Genomic DNA, 14,888 nt, shown 5'->3' on the forward strand with positions numbered 1-14,888 from the left:
TTCAATTAAATGAGCTTTATATAACCAAAAAATTTGACTGGTTGCTTTAAATAATGGGTTATTATACACGTATATAAAAATGATGCAACTTAAAACTGCGCCGCTTCCCATTAATTTTTGGAGACTTTTTAATTGCTCATAAAAATCAAAAATACATTTGTTTGGCCTCCAGAGTGTCACAACTCGAAGAAAAACGTACATAAATCAAAAGGCTTTGTATACGGGCTTTATATCTTTATGGTAAGTACTTAAAGGAAGATGGCAAACAAGCACAAATTGTCGTTTGTACCTGTTACCCTTTTCAGTGCAAACGTTGAAATTGATTCTTATTTAAGTATCGATTAGTAAAAAATATATTTATATATATGTAAATGAATGTGGATTAAGGAAATAAAAACATGTTGATACACTATTCTCTACTTAGAACAGCCTGGGACGCGATCAACCCGTTGCTTGGCCTCGTTGGACGCACACAATGCCCTGTAGGCAGCCTTCTTGGTCATGGCGAAGTCGTTGCGGGCTTCGCTCAGCTGGCGGAGCAGGACGCCAACGCGTTTCTGGGCGGCATCCAGAAGGCTGGTCTTATCTATCAGGGACTGCTGGCAGGCCGCGGAGACCTGCTCGGCGCTTTCGAGGTTCTCTCTGGACAGCTTTAGGGCGGCGACGAGCAGCTTCATCTCCTCCTGGGCCTGTCGATGTGCTTTGAGTGCCAGCTGGCTGTTGGCCTCCGCTGAGCTCAGCTCTTGCGTCTCCTCTTGCACAATGATCTCAGCCTCGCGCACCTCCATCTCCAGCTGCTCGAGCACCTGCTGCTTCCCGGCCAGCACTGCCTCCGCCGCCTTGGCAGCTGCCGCCGCCTTGTCCGCATACTCGTGCTTGATTCGATCGGATGCCACCTTCACCGCAGTTGCCATTTCGTCATTGGCCTGCTTCGCCTCCAAGGCCGCTTTTATTGCGATGCCGGTGCCGTGGGATTTGGAGTTAACCCTTTTGCTCTTGGGCCGCGGCGCGCCACAACTGGTCTCGCTCCTCTCCCCACCCTCCTGATAATGTTCTCTGTCGTCGGCGACTTTGCTGTCATGGGACAGCAGGCGCTTGGAGCGCGTGTGTCGCGCCGCTCTCCGCAGATCCCTGCGGGATGAGTAGTCCCGGGCGAATGCTATTTGTGTAACAGACGACAATATGATGAACCACATGATTTGAAAGTATAGTTTCATTTTCCGTATTCACAACAAAGTTTTAGCTTTCAGACTTATAACCTTTTAGAAAAGCGCTTGACAGTTGCGGATTATAACAATGAATTCGGAAAGGACAGCACAATGCTCTATATTTCCATATTTCTGCTCCTCAATATTGGTTGCATATCCCAGAGCTATATCATCCGGCCGCGCGAGAAGGTCAGTACAGAGCCTTGACTTCATCACGCTTGAATAAAACGTCGAATGTCAGGTTTACAGCAAACGCAACCTCGATATCTATCCAGATCTGGCGCGGCTGGACGAGGAAGGCGTCAAGAAAGAAGGCGGTGGAGAGGGACAAGGCTGTGAGGACAACAGAAGCCACAGTTGCAACAATCCGCTAAGCAATACCGATCCCAAAGCCAAAGCCTCAAACATTGCACAGAAAGCGGCGCAGGAGGCGAAGGCGGCGAATGACGCACAAATGGCAGCTGCGGATGCTGCTGCGTCGCAGGTGAAAGTGGAGCTCGCCGAGAAGGCGCTCCAATCAGCACGTGCGGCCGAGGCAGCTCTGGCTGGCAAGCAGCAGATCGTTGAGCAGCTGGAGATGGAGCACCACGAGGCGGAGGCTGTCGTCCAGGAGGTGAACAACTCGCTGCACAATACCCAGACGAATGCAGCTGCCGCCAGCGACGCCGCCGGCGAGGCGCGCAACCAACTGGCCGCCCTCAAGCGGCTGGTGCAGGCGGCCACCACGAATCTGGCCAACATTGAGAACGTCTCGATGGGTGCGCAACAGGAGCTGGCCGAGAAGACGCAGCTGCTGGAAGCGGCCAAGAATCGCGTCGTCAACCTGGGCAACCAGCTGCTGGCGGCCAGACAGGACTTCGACAAGACCAAGAAGGCCGCCTACAAAGCAGCCTGCGCCGCAGTCGAGGCCAAGCAGAAGGCCCAAAGGAGTCGACGCATGAGCCCCTACTGAAGTCTGTGGCAACAACAACTTAATTGGATTGTTTTGTTTATACTGATGTTAATTATGCATTTATTACATTCAACATGAATATATATATTTATATTTTTTATGTAGATTATGACAGTCAGAGTATTTCCTACGAACTAGTCTAGAGAGCTCAAGAGCTGCCCAAAAGCCAGTTGGCCCCATGAGGGAGAGAGATAAAAGGAGATGGGTGAGGATCTGGATAAAGGCTACCAATATCACTTCCGCTCAATAGGTTGCTTATGATTTGAAATTATATTCCTATTCTAAAAAAGTTTTAACTTTCAGACCGCTTGACATTTACATATTGAAACAATGTATTCAGAACGGCCGGCACAATGCTCTATATATCCATATTTCTGCTTCTTAACTGCGGCTGTATATCCCAGAGCTATATCATGAGGCCGCGCGAGAAGGTCAGTAGAGCTCTCCCCAAACGTCACCTCGTTGTCTATCCAGAAGTGGTGCGGCTGGACGAGGAAGCTGGCCGAAGAGAAGGCGGCGGCGGCGGCGGCGGCATGGAGGGCTGTGAGCCCAAGCAGGGCTGTGGCGGTGGAGGCGGGTCAACGCTAGGCGGCAGCGATCCCAAGACCAAAGCCTCGAACATTGCACAGAAGGCGGCGCAGGAGGCGAAGGCGGCGAATGATGCACAAATGGCAGCCGCGGAAGCGGCCGCATCGCAAGTCAAAATTCAGCTGGCGGAGAAGGCGCTCCAGTCTGCGCGTGCGGCAGAGGCAGCTCTGGCGGGAAAACAGCAAATCATGGAGCAATTGGATGGGGAGCACCGCGAGGCGGAGGCTGTCGTTCAGGATGTAAGTAACTCCTTACAGAATACACAGGCGAACGCAGTGGCGGCCAATGATGCGGCCAACGAAGCGAAGACCCAGCTCGGCAAGCTCAAGCAACTGGTGCAGGCGTCCATCGCGAATCTGGCCAACATCGAGAACGTCTCGAATGGCGCACAGCAGGAGCTGGCCGAGAAGACGCAGCTGCTGGAAGCGGCCAAGAATCGCGTGGAGAGCCTGTCCCGCCAGCTAGCCATGGCCAAGCAGGACTTCGAGAAGACCAAAAAGGCCGCCTACAAGGCAGCCTGCTCGGCGGTCGAGGCCAAGCAGAAGGCGCAAAGGAGTCGACGGCGAACCGCTGGACCCGCACAGGAGGGTCCTCTTTGATTATATACGACAATAAAGATGCACGCTCATATGTTTATTTTATACAGGTAAACTCGCTGTAAAACCTAATTAAAGCTAGCTTGGGTGCCTATTAAGTCGCAACGTCGGGAGGTTGATTTGGATCGAAAGCTAACAATAGATACTAGCTGCAGGAGCCAGTCGGAAGGGATTAACCAGGACAGCAACTGGCAGGCAGCTGATGTAGGATTCGGCTTGGCAGTTGATCAGCTCCAAGCGAAGTCAAAACTGGTTTTATACTAGATATTTTCGCACAACATAAATATTATAGGCCGGCAACAGGTACTCATGTACAATATAAACATAATTTGATTACTAGAAAAGATTTTCAACTCGATCTGATGAAAAACAACAAAGCATACGATTTACGAATTCTCACACTTTTCGAAGGAATTTTTTAATCTAGAGCTGTGTATAATAACTAAGCTTCCAAACATATGGATTTTGTACTGGATTATATACTGGATTATGGTCTGTATACTATAATCCTATTGGAAGAAGCAATTCTATGGCTTCTATGGAATAAAATAGATTTTTAGCTATCGCTAAGGTCAGTGTAACATATATTTTTCCAGAGTAAGCTCCGATGTTGATCAGGAATATATTAACCCAAGTGTGACCTTTCCCTGCCCTCATTTACGCAAATTGTATGAAAACATAGAGTCGAAGCTAGCACTGCCTCCCTTTAGTTATTATATTATTTGTTTCTTTATAATAATTAATCACGTAAATAAATAAATAAATATGAAAACATAGTCAATGTTGCGTTGAGTGTCCAAATGTGTTTGAACGGAGTCAAAGCTGAATTGCTTGGAATATGCTTCATCGGAAAGTGTTGCTCCTGTTGCTCATATTGCTGCAGGCAATCAGAAGGTTGGATAGCCTTAACTATGTCGAATCCGGCGAGAGAGGAGCAGACAAATCCAGCTTGTACGAGGATTCGAGTGCGGGATGCCCCGAAGCGGACTGCTCACAATCGCAAGGAAGCACTATGCTGTCGAGAAGCGATCCCAAGACCAAGGCATCGAACATTGCACAGAAGGCGGCGCAGGAGGCGAGGGCTGCCAGTGATGCACAAATGGCCGCCGCAGAGGCAGCTGCCACCCAGGTCAAGCAGGAGCTGGCCGAGCGGGCGGCGCAGTCCGCTCGTGCCGCAGAGGCAGCGCTCGCGGGCAAACAGCAAATTGTGGAGCAACTGAATCAGGAAGTGAACGAAGCGGATGCCGTCGTCGCAGACATTACCGCATCCCTGCAGAGCACACAGGCCAATGCCAATACGGCTGCACAAGTGGCAGCGGAATCGCAGGCGCAGCTCGGCCAGCTGAAGCGTCTGGTGGCCGCTGTCACGGCGAATCTGGTCAACATTGAGAACGTGGCAAATGGTGCACAGCAGGAGCTGGCCGAGAAAACCCAGCTCCTGGAAGCGGCCAAGAATCGGGTGGAGAGTCTATATCGTCAGCTTACGGAGGCCAAGCAGGACTTTGAGAAGACCAAGAAAGCCGCCTACAAGGCCGCCTGTGCAGCAGTCGAGGCCAAGCAGAAGGCCTCCAGAACGCGTCGAATGATCGGTCGATGGCACCACGCCAAGAAATCTTCGAAATACGCTTGTGCAGCCAAAAAGTAGATCTATTGAATTGTTTTTTTTTTTTATATTTTTGTTATGTTATTTATTGGTTCGATCATGGTTACAGTTTTGATTATTAATCACACTTTCTTCTGATTTATAATTATATTTTCATTTCATTTTCATTGCGACTGTTTTTAATTTTATGTAATTATGAAGGACAGAGGTTAGGAATGGTGAAATCGTGAGCTTTGAATTTCCGTTAATATTTTACATTTTGCCTAACATTTCCCATCTAGGGTTTGTGCACAATTGATCAAATGGGGAAATATTAACAGCGAGCATAGCAGTAACTGTAAGTTAACATTTGCCTGCCTCGTATTGTCAGTTAAACCGAAACGAGTTGCTTGGTGTGCTGCGTCCAATTGTACGCGTTGTAATTAAATACATAAGAAAATTAAGTTAATTGTATTTTTGTTGCACACTGGCGTAAATAGGAAACATACGCTTACGTTATTTTGGGCTCATGTGTGGCAGTGCTGCCCATAAGTTGGCGGCACATAACAGCTGATTAAGCCAGCAATGGGCAGCACTGTTGTAACAGCTGCGAATTATAAAAGCAGCCGGCAAATTGTTTTTTTTATTTACATTTAAAGTGCGCGCAATTATATGAGAAAAGTTCCTTTAAAATGTTAGTTAGTAAAGTAAAGTACATACAAACGCTTGGAGCGCGCTGCAGCAGCTCGCACTATGTGACAACACCAATATTCTACGTTAATGCAGGTGGGCAGAAAAGGCTTGTGTATTAAATAACAGTCCGATTGGAATTGATGAGAATTCTTTTGCTCAGCTCCACACATTGGGCATCTCTACTCGGCGGTTATAGCTGATGCGCATTGCCGATACCAGCGACTGCGATATCCGGACCGCAAGGTACGTCTCTGCACAGGCACGGATGAGCACGGCACAAAGATTCAACAGGCGGCAGCTGCGCACAAGGTGCCCGTGGGCCAGTACTGCGATGAGGTGTCGGCGCGTTATCGTGATGTGTTTAGGGCGGCGGGGATAGAACACGATGATTTCATACGCACCACCGAGCAGCGACACAAACAGGCCGTGGCACATTTCTGTGTTAGTTAACAAGGCTGCCCATTGATTGCATTAGGTCCACTGATCAGCTTATAACCTCCACAGCACAGATTACAGTCGCGGGGCCATATCTATTCGGCGGCCTACAGCGGCTGGTACTGCGTATCGGATGAAACCTTTCTGACTGAGTCACAGCTGCGCCTTGACGCGACCAGTGGCACACGCTACTCATTGGAATCGGGTCATCCAGTGGAGTGGACCGAGGAAACGAATTACATGTTTCGCTTGACCCAATTCCAAGACGATGTGCGTCATTGGGTTAAGCAGGAGGCAAGCATACGCCCAGCCAAGTTTCAAAAGATTCTGCTCGATACGCTGAGCGAGCCGCTGCCCGACGTGTCCGTTTCCCGGCCCGCTAACCGAGTGCATTGGGCCATACCCGTACCAAATGATGACACCCAAACGGTCTACGTCTGGCTAGATGCTCTGATTAACTATCTCAGCTCCCTTGGCTATCCCAATGAACAGGTATGCAACGGAAGGCCACCAGTTTGCAGTCACCCTTAAAGTTAATCTTCTCTCTTCCACTTGATCTTTGTGTGCCTTTGTAGTATCAGGCCGATTGGCCGCCTGCACAGCAAATCATTGGCAAGGACATACTTAAATTCCACGGCATTTATTGGCCCGCCTTTTTGCTGGCCGCTGGCCTGGCGCCGCCGCAACAGCTGCACGTGCACTCGCACTGGACAGTGGATGGTCAGAAGATGTCCAAAAGCAAGCACAATGTTGTTGATCCCGTGCAGGCAGCCCAACAGTATACCATGGAGGGTCTGCGTTACTTTCTGTTGCGCGAGGGCGTGGCACACAGCGATGGCAGTAAGTAATCCCAGCTAAGAGAACTGAGAACCTTTTGTTCTTTGCGGCTGCTGAGCTCGCAATATGTCAGACAGAATGACAAAAAGCAGCCTGCGGTAACTACAAGAGCTTACTTCATTGTATCAGCAAGCGCAGCTGTTGATGGAGCAGTCAACCCTGCTGGCCAGCTCCCACTAGACTGGGGTGGGGCGGGGTGGTCTGGGCTGGGCTGGGCACCAGCAACACATCTACATGCATACATATATCTCTGTGTATGCAAATATGGACCTCCTTCGTCATTTTGCTGATTTCGTTAGTTTTGCTCGTACCTTAGTTGAATTTGCATTTCAATTTGATGCCAAAGCAAGGAAAAAACTTTTGGTCTGGTGCAGGGGCTGCCGCTGCTGCTGTTGCTGCCAAACCGACTTTTGTTTATTTGCTCGCAAAGTTTTTGTATCTTGAACTTGGCTTAAGATTTGCGCATTTGCATAAGAGCACCGCTGGCTGGAGCCCGAGGCAAGGGGCCCCACTTGTGCCGGGGTCTGTGTCTGCCCCAAGTTTCAAAGCTTATGCAAGTTTCAGCCAGATATGATTAGTTTGTCGTTTGACGTTTGTCGTCCTCCAGCCCCAGTTGCTCTTTAATTGTTAGTTCTCTGTCAGCCGTAAAAGTCATTTGGAAGCGGTCGAAAGCAGCCATCACACGTTTCAATGCCTGGAATAATGAATTCTAAAGCCAAAATGAGCTGATGCTGATCCTTAATCTATTATCAGCTTGTGGGCAGCTCCGTAAGAGCCTGTTCATCGACAAGAAACTAATTCCAATTGTTTTGTTTGCAACCAGGCTGATGGACACCCTTCTTTGGCCGTCAGATACACTCACATTATTTTGGCAAAAGCAATTAACACGCCTCGACGCACGCCCAGAAGTCATTAAAATCAATTTGAGCCTTGTTTGTTTTTGTTGTTGTTCTTCTAATTGTTGTTGTTGCTGCTGTTGCTTGTCACGCCCACATTTGATGCGATTTGATTGATTCCATAACCTTTTCGAAATTCAATTTGCATAAATGAACGCCGCCGATTCGCAATCTTAACGGCCTGCGAGCTTCTGTTTGGAAGGAATTTAAATTTTATTTTCAATTATTACCGACTTTGCGTTTCAGTTAAGTTTCAGCCCTGGCCACGCCCTCACCTTTATTCAATTTGCCTCAACAGTTTTTGGTTGATGGGTTTCAGGTCTGGGTTGATTTTCTTCTTTTTTCCCAGTTTTTGTTGTTTGGCCTGTTGCCTTGCGGCTAATTTAATTGCATTTTTTATTGCATTTTGCGCGTGTTTCGTTAATATTGTGCATATTAAAAAGAAAGGCAGGAAATTTGCGAGTGAAAAAAATCGGCAACTGCGCAGTTCGCACAATATTCAATTATGCAATGTTGAGCTGTTCTTTTTTTTTTTTTGTGTTGAAAGTAATTGGATATTGACTATATGATTTCAGAGAACTGCTGAAGCTTTGCGCCAAACCCACGTATAATCGCTTTATGTGACATTCAGCTCGCGGCCAATGAGGCAAACATTTCCATCAAATTGCAATAAGTTTTGCATGGCGAACGCTTATTCCCGACGGCGCTGCTGATGGACGACATCCGGTTCCATCAGCTAACAGCATTTGAGCGCGTTTTTATGAGGACCGACGACAACCGTCAACAGCGCCGCAATCAGCGGCATTAGGGGCAACATCATTAAGTGCACAACTTTTCATTGGCAACAATTTGATATTGAAATTCTGTCACGACAGTTGCTGCATTCGCCGCCGGCTCACTTCCGTCCGCCGCTGTCAAAGCTGTCCGGCTGCTGCTGTGACAGGGTAACTGCATTTGGCCAAAGTGTCCGGGCGACTGCTGACGAAGTGCTACAGAAGCTTTATAGAATTGCAGCAAAGAATACGCGCAAATAAATGGAGCTCAGTTCAGCTCAGCTAAACTGATGTGATTCCCCAAAGGCGTTAGTCAGCAGTTAAGCATCAAGCACTTTCATAAGGATGCGCGGTTTCAAGGACCTGCCAGCCCTTAAATTGTGTGTGTGTGTGGGGACAGCTTATAAATTAATCGCATTCATATGTGCACATTGCCAGCTGCTGTCCCAACTTCCAGCCATAATTTTAATGTTTCTGTTTAACTTGCCGCATTAGCGCTAAGGGCAAGTCATTAAATGTTTTCAATCTTCTTTGCCTATCGCTAATCCGCGCCACATTTTACCCTGAAGCCAAAACGGGGATTTATTATAAGTTGGCAATATCTTCGGTCCAATTGCGACACTTCTAGGGTTTTGGCTGACAACTAGAAGAGGGGTTAAAGCGCTTCACCCGGGAGCTAAGCATAAGTGTCGCCTGGGGGATATTTTAAATTGAGCACTATCTTTTAAACGATATATTATTATGCTTGCAATTAGGATGATATGTTTTGTAGGGCACTCCACACGAAGACTCTTTTTATAAAAACAAACATTTAAAGTTAAATGTCCTCAAGAAATAACCCACATCCTCTCGCCGTGCCTGAGCTTAAAGCCAGCTGCTGTCTGACTCGCTCGGAGCGTCTCTGCATGTAAAACTGCTAAAATATTTGACGGCGACACTTGTCAGGCTGACGCTGCCTCAGCGCCCGCGGCATACTTGCCACAGAGTTTCGGGAGAGTGTTGCTGCAACACTTTGACTGTAATGTAATTTGCAAGAGGCACATGCAGACACACATTGCGGCATTTCGGGGCAGATGCCGCAGCTGCAGCGAACAGTACCAGGAAAAGACAAGCGTCAAGTGCGACAAGTCATTAAGGCAAAAGTCGGAAAATTAACGAATGTGCTACATTCCGAATTAATATTTTTGGTTATGGCAATAAAAAATGGACAAGCATATGTCTTAGCGCCCGTCGCTGTCTTGTGCGGCAGTCACGTGCACTTGTGCAACATGTGCAACACATTGTTGAAATTACGAAAGTTGCGGCGTGTGCTGTTTCACCTGCCACTGCCTGCACCTGCCCCCAAGGACTTAAGTGCCCTTCCTACCTGTCGGAGCCAGCAACAGAGAGCTGCGATTTGTAGCTGCACACGTAAGCAGTTAAAAGCAACATGGCCCGGCCAGCCGAGTTGGCCAGATTGCGATTAGGTTTTTCATTGCGATTGCAATGGCTGAGGCGACACGTGTTACGGGTCTTGTGCATTTCGCGATTTTCGCATTAAAAGCCAACGCCAGTTGCCATAATTCCCAGCCAAATGGGTCGACTGAGGCTTAAGTCCATTTCGCATTGACATTTGAAATTGATTTACACCGAATGTAATTTACAATCCAAAAACTCACTGCTCTTGCATAGAAAATCAAATGCTGCTGCTCCTCTGGAAATTCCATTCAACACTCGTTTGAGTAAATTGCATAAATTTCTAACAATCGGCGTGTCGGAGGGCATGCCTGACTATAATAAACCAAATGCAGCAGCAGCGCAGCTGGTTAAACGCTTGCGAACATGACATGAAGAGCGAAAGTTAAAAATAGATCGGTATATATGTATATATGTGTGTTGCCAGTTAAACGATGCAGTATCCAACACAAAAAAGAATTGAATAACCGAATATTTGTGAGCGTTAAAGCGAGAGTGAGAAAGATAGAAAAAGGAGAGAGAGGAGGGAATCTGAGCAAGCATTCAAAGTATATCTGTTTATATTTAAGTATCTATATGAATCTATATGAAAAATAATACATACTCTGAAAGTAAGTCCAAAACAATTCAATGAGAGAGAGAATACGTGTTCCTGCACAATATACATAGTTAATTTAAAGGTACAGTACAATGAATTCTACAAAATTGAGATGTCAAAAAATATGTAAACCGAGGAAAATAGAGAGAGAGAGAGAGAGCGAGGGTGTGAGAGAGAGATACATATATGTAAATTGCTTAATAATTTAAAAACGTAAACGTTATACGCGTCAGACTGAGAAAGGGAAAGTAACCATGTTCCCCCCTAGCTCACTTCATATAGGGTATCCTCAAGTCCTTCGCATTGTGCTTCAACATATTCATTTGTTCCGCAACAAGAGCCTCGTTGTGTACATATTTATATGCGTGTGTGTATAAACGTGTATGTGCACACTCACGATACTTTTTGGCATTCAAATTCAGTAGGTTGGCAACTTGACTTCGCTGCAAAAAGTTGTGCACCAGCAGCGACAATACAATTGCATTAATGATGTGGAGCGCACAGAAGCAGGCCACACATTTGGCAGCTGCAGCCAAAACTCATGGCTACACACGCACACACACACACACACACACACACGCACACCCGTGTTGGTGTAATGCGCATGCATATGCATTCGAGCACACGACATCTGCTCACCTTCCGGTGCTGTGCTCAAGTTCTTGGCATGGAAACCTGCAAATCCCTGAACTGCGAAACCACATCAAATTTTATGCATATTTGAATAACAAGTGCAATTCTTGTTGTAGTCGGCGGCGGCAGCTTTCAGTGCGGTGCACTGCACGCATTCTTCTAGCCGGAATCGACGCGATGACTTGCAATGGTCGCAACTAATTAGCTCAGGAATTTATTTTATATCAAAAAGCAACCGCCAATCAAAAAGCACACATTTGTGAAATTGATTGCATGCAACAGCTGCGGCGAATGCGCCAAATTTTTAATTACCTATAACAACGGTTGCTGCAATGACAGCAGCCCATTTGTTGCACCAGAAATGGCCAAAATATTCTATCGGCCAGCATTGATTGGTGGTCATTATTGGGTTTGCGACTCGTTTGCTGCATGGAAATCAAATTTCATGGCGTCTACAGTGAAAACTCCTTTGAGCGAAAACTCTCGTTGCGTAATGTTTGAGATGTGTGCGGCAAAAAGAGGCGAAATGGATATGACATGTTTCACAATAGTTTGAGAGAAGAGGGGTAGTCCGCCCAAGAGGCGTGTCCGTCCAAAGTTTGTGTCCGTTAGGCGAGTTTTTACTGTCTTTTCAATTAACGTTGCTTGCTAAACTCAGATTTGTCAGTTGATCCAAATCGAAACAGTCGCCACTTGCTCCTGCTGCAGCTCTTGCCTGCTCCACACGCAGATAAATTAATACTGGACTGGACTGCATAAGCGGTTTGGACGCATTTGTCCAGATAATGATGCCCGTAATTATGTCCAGCGCAATGATCCGTAACTATTATTCTCGCTTTTGCTGGGCGCATTGTGCATTTGTTAAAGGTAAACATTGCACCCACATTGCTAATGGTTGTCCATTTATTTATTTGGCATTGCCTTTAATGTTTCAGCCGTCCGGAAAAGCGTATCAACTGTATCTAGTATCGACTGATCGAAGAGTGGATACCCTATGCCTATATTTTCAGCTGTAAATGTACACATTGTTTATGAATGTCTATTTATCTATTTAGTATTGCCTTTAGTGTTTATCTCGCTCGACAAGGCATTTCAACTGTATCTAGTAGTTAGTGATCGAAGAGCGGATACCCTATGATTATCTTTTACTATAAATGGTTTTAAATAAGTAGAAAGATAGTGGGCAAAACGGATAAATAAAAGCTGTGCAAATATATATTTATATCCTAAAGAACATATGCCTTATAAATAATGCCATATATTCAAAAGCATGAAAAGCTGAGTTAATCTAGACATGTCCGCTTAACGAAATATCTGACCTAATGCTAGGAGCTACATAGGTACAAAAATGCACACATTATTTGTTGTACAGCATATCAACTTGTCTAGATCTCCCATACTGATATCAAGTTCACGCTCTGTCAATGGTTTTTTAAACATGATTGATTCTATTTATAAATCAAATAATGTCCGACACTTATTTTGCACCCCCAAAATACTTTTAAGTACAGGTTTCAGCCATGCATATACCCACTTACATTTAAGGTATAGGGTATGTCGGGCGCGCTGTACACAGGGTTTACACGGCTTAAATACATTGCTCCACTAAGCGACTTAAAATATTTGTAACAGATTTTTTGTAAATGCGATTTTCAAACGAAACTGTGGCAACAACAATTTTATGTTTATAGTTGTAAACTCGCTGCTGTATAGAAAAATGTATGCAGTCTGTGGCGACCCTTTCGTTTAGTCACTCGGATTTGTTCTGGCATTCGTATTTGTTTCCCTTGTCGCATTTACTTTAGCGTGAGTTTATCTGGCGAACAACCTTTGAATAGAGCAGACAGCGTATATTATACCCTAAACCCATTAAAAATGAGTAAAAGGGGTTTCGTACAAATGTACATATGTAACAGGCAGAAGCAGGCATACTCGACCCCATATGTTATATATTCTTGGTTAGCATAAATAGCCATGTCGATTTAACCATGTCCGTCTGTCCGATATCAGAGGGTATAACAGCTAGAAAATTGCTTCCCAATGGCAAATTCGTGCAAATCATCGATATGTAGTCCTGTTTCGAAGAAATCGATAAGAATCGATATCATATCAAGCACAGCTTGGAGCATATAGAGCTAAAGTCTCTCCTACAGTATGCACAGAATCAGAGTAGGGCTCCTGGTTTAGGGTATCCAATAGTCGGGTACTCCCGACTAGAGCACGCTAACTTGTTTGTTTTGACATTTGTGTTGTTCTAATCCCCTTAATGGACAATCAGTAGAGCTGGAGCCCATGTGGCTGGCAGTTAGAAACAAAATGGTTGCCATTGCAGCTTAGCTAGCTGACGATAAAGTGACATCACTCATACGCCATGTTTCCCCCTAAGCCGTGATGTGCTCTAATGAGCAGGCGTTTAGAAGCCTTTTTACCTCTAGTTGTAGTATTTTTTTTAACCTGGTTAACATTTTTGGGCCGTTGCAGATTTTAGTCATGTGAAGGCGCTGCGCATATTAAACTCGGAGCTGGCGGACACTTTGGGCAATTTGTTGTCGCGCGCCTGTGCCAAGTCGCTGAATCCACAGCAGATTTATCCGGAGCCGCATGTCGACCACTTGCCACAACTGCTGCACGAAGTGGATGCTGCCAAGCGGTTGCAGGAGGCGCTGCTGCAGCTGGCGGGTAAGCTAGCGAGCTTGTCATTTGAATATTTTAGCAACAGCTCCGAGGTGGCTAAGTGGAGTTTGTAGCCTTCATGTCGCTAGCAAGCACACTTCCGGGCAATAACTATGCGAAAAGTGCACTTGCCAGTGCGGCCAGCCAGAGAGCTGAAAAGTAATGCCCTCTATTTCCATTTGCATTCACAGGGCGCTGTGAACAGCACTACGAGGGCAATCACTTCCACTTGGTGGCGGACACGGCCATTGCAGCGCTGCATGCGGCCAACAATTTCTTTGAGTGCGCCAAGCCCTGGGAGCTGAAGGCTGGCGGCAGCGCACCGAATGCACCACGCCTTCAGACAATAATCGCGATGACAATGGACGCGTTGCGGCTTTGCGGCATTGTGTTGCAGCCAATGATGCCGCAGCTGACCAGCCGCCTGCTCGATAAGCTAAACGTGCCCACTTCGCAGCGCAGCTGGCGTCATTTGCAGGAGAGCTTCGCCACGGCCACGGCCAGCAAGAATCGCCAGCTGGATGAGCAGAGCAGTGCACACTTATTCCAGCGCATTGTGGAACAGCAGAATAAACCAGCAGAGCAGCAGTCTCTGTCGCACGTCAAGCGCACCAAATCGAAGAAGGAGCGCAAGACAACAACGGGAATGTCTTGACTGTCCGGGCTGGCACGTAGCTAACGTAATAAACTGTAGCCAAACTCGAGTAGTTACTCAACTCTTAACTCTCCACTGAATATTTTCATTTGGCTGCGCATTGTGACATTTATGAATTGGGTTTTGTGGCACGCTGCGTATGCTTAATCTAAATAGCCCACCCAAGTGGCCACAAATCAAAATCCAAGCAGCACACAACTGGGCCCATTCTATTCAGTGGCGCTTACCAAGCGCTCCGCTGGCCCGACGCTCATTAAAATCCACTTAATTATGCGCCAAGAGCGGAATTGCCTAGCCCGATACAAGGATCTGTC

General features: G+C 46.6%; 5 protein-coding genes across 5 annotated transcripts; 4 read left to right on the forward strand and 1 right to left on the reverse strand.

Moving 5' to 3' along the window:
- Window positions 1-337: 337 nt before the first annotated feature.
- On the reverse strand, window positions 338-1,244 carry LOC135436570 (uncharacterized). Its single transcript, XM_064694205.1, has one exon. It carries the CDS (start codon window positions 1,215-1,217, stop codon window positions 417-419), a length of 801 nt encoding a protein of 266 aa, XP_064550275.1. The 5' UTR covers window positions 1,218-1,244; the 3' UTR covers window positions 338-416.
- LOC135437011 (uncharacterized) lies at window positions 1,244-2,160 on the forward strand. The gene is made up of 2 exons (XM_064694813.1): window positions 1,244-1,397; window positions 1,450-2,160. Exons 1-2 carry the CDS (start codon window positions 1,320-1,322, stop codon window positions 2,158-2,160), a joined length of 789 nt encoding a protein of 262 aa, XP_064550883.1. The 5' UTR covers window positions 1,244-1,319.
- Window positions 2,161-2,393: 233 nt separating this feature from the next.
- Window positions 2,394-3,399, forward strand: LOC135436567 (glycine, alanine and asparagine-rich protein-like). The gene is made up of 2 exons (XM_064694203.1): window positions 2,394-2,410; window positions 2,464-3,399. The coding sequence occupies exon 2, from the start codon at window positions 2,514-2,516 to the stop codon at window positions 3,345-3,347; it is 834 nt and encodes a 277-aa protein (XP_064550273.1). The 5' UTR covers window positions 2,394-2,410; window positions 2,464-2,513; the 3' UTR covers window positions 3,348-3,399.
- Window positions 3,400-4,126: 727 nt separating this feature from the next.
- LOC135436569 (uncharacterized) lies at window positions 4,127-4,996 on the forward strand. The gene has a single exon (XM_064694204.1). It carries the CDS (start codon window positions 4,183-4,185, stop codon window positions 4,987-4,989), a length of 807 nt encoding a protein of 268 aa, XP_064550274.1. The 5' UTR covers window positions 4,127-4,182; the 3' UTR covers window positions 4,990-4,996.
- Window positions 4,997-5,514: 518 nt separating this feature from the next.
- MetRS-m (Methionyl-tRNA synthetase, mitochondrial) lies at window positions 5,515-14,642 on the forward strand. The gene is made up of 6 exons (XM_064694620.1): window positions 5,515-5,712; window positions 5,780-6,060; window positions 6,124-6,546; window positions 6,630-6,894; window positions 13,728-13,925; window positions 14,111-14,642. The coding sequence occupies exons 1-6, from the start codon at window positions 5,619-5,621 to the stop codon at window positions 14,572-14,574; spliced, it is 1,725 nt and encodes a 574-aa protein (XP_064550690.1). The 5' UTR covers window positions 5,515-5,618; the 3' UTR covers window positions 14,575-14,642.
- The last annotated feature ends 246 nt before the right edge of the window (window positions 14,643-14,888 follow it).

Source organism: Drosophila montana, unplaced genomic scaffold (assembly GCF_035044405.1).
Source record: "Drosophila montana isolate Dmon_TW-CO22-7 unplaced genomic scaffold, ASM3504440v1 contig_3733_1, whole genome shotgun sequence".
Lineage (NCBI taxonomy): Eukaryota > Metazoa > Arthropoda > Insecta > Diptera > Drosophilidae > Drosophila > Drosophila montana.

Coding starts and splice junctions, on each gene's coding strand:
- LOC135436570 (XM_064694205.1), bottom strand. CDS start 1,217: ATGAAACTATACTTTCAAATCATGTGGTTCATCATATTGTCGTCTGTT.
- LOC135437011 (XM_064694813.1), top strand. CDS start 1,320: ATGCTCTATATTTCCATATTTCTGCTCCTCAATATTGGTTGCATATCC. Junction 1,398..1,449: donor TCATCCGGCCGCGCGAGAAG/GTCAGTACAGAG, acceptor GTCGAATGTCAG/GTTTACAGCAAACGCAACCT.
- LOC135436567 (XM_064694203.1), top strand. CDS start 2,514: ATGCTCTATATATCCATATTTCTGCTTCTTAACTGCGGCTGTATATCC.
- LOC135436569 (XM_064694204.1), top strand. CDS start 4,183: ATGCTTCATCGGAAAGTGTTGCTCCTGTTGCTCATATTGCTGCAGGCA.
- MetRS-m (XM_064694620.1), top strand. CDS start 5,619: ATGTTAGTTAGTAAAGTAAAGTACATACAAACGCTTGGAGCGCGCTGC. Junction 6,061..6,123: donor AGGCCGTGGCACATTTCTGT/GTTAGTTAACAA, acceptor TAACCTCCACAG/CACAGATTACAGTCGCGGGG. Junction 6,547..6,629: donor TTGGCTATCCCAATGAACAG/GTATGCAACGGA, acceptor GTGCCTTTGTAG/TATCAGGCCGATTGGCCGCC.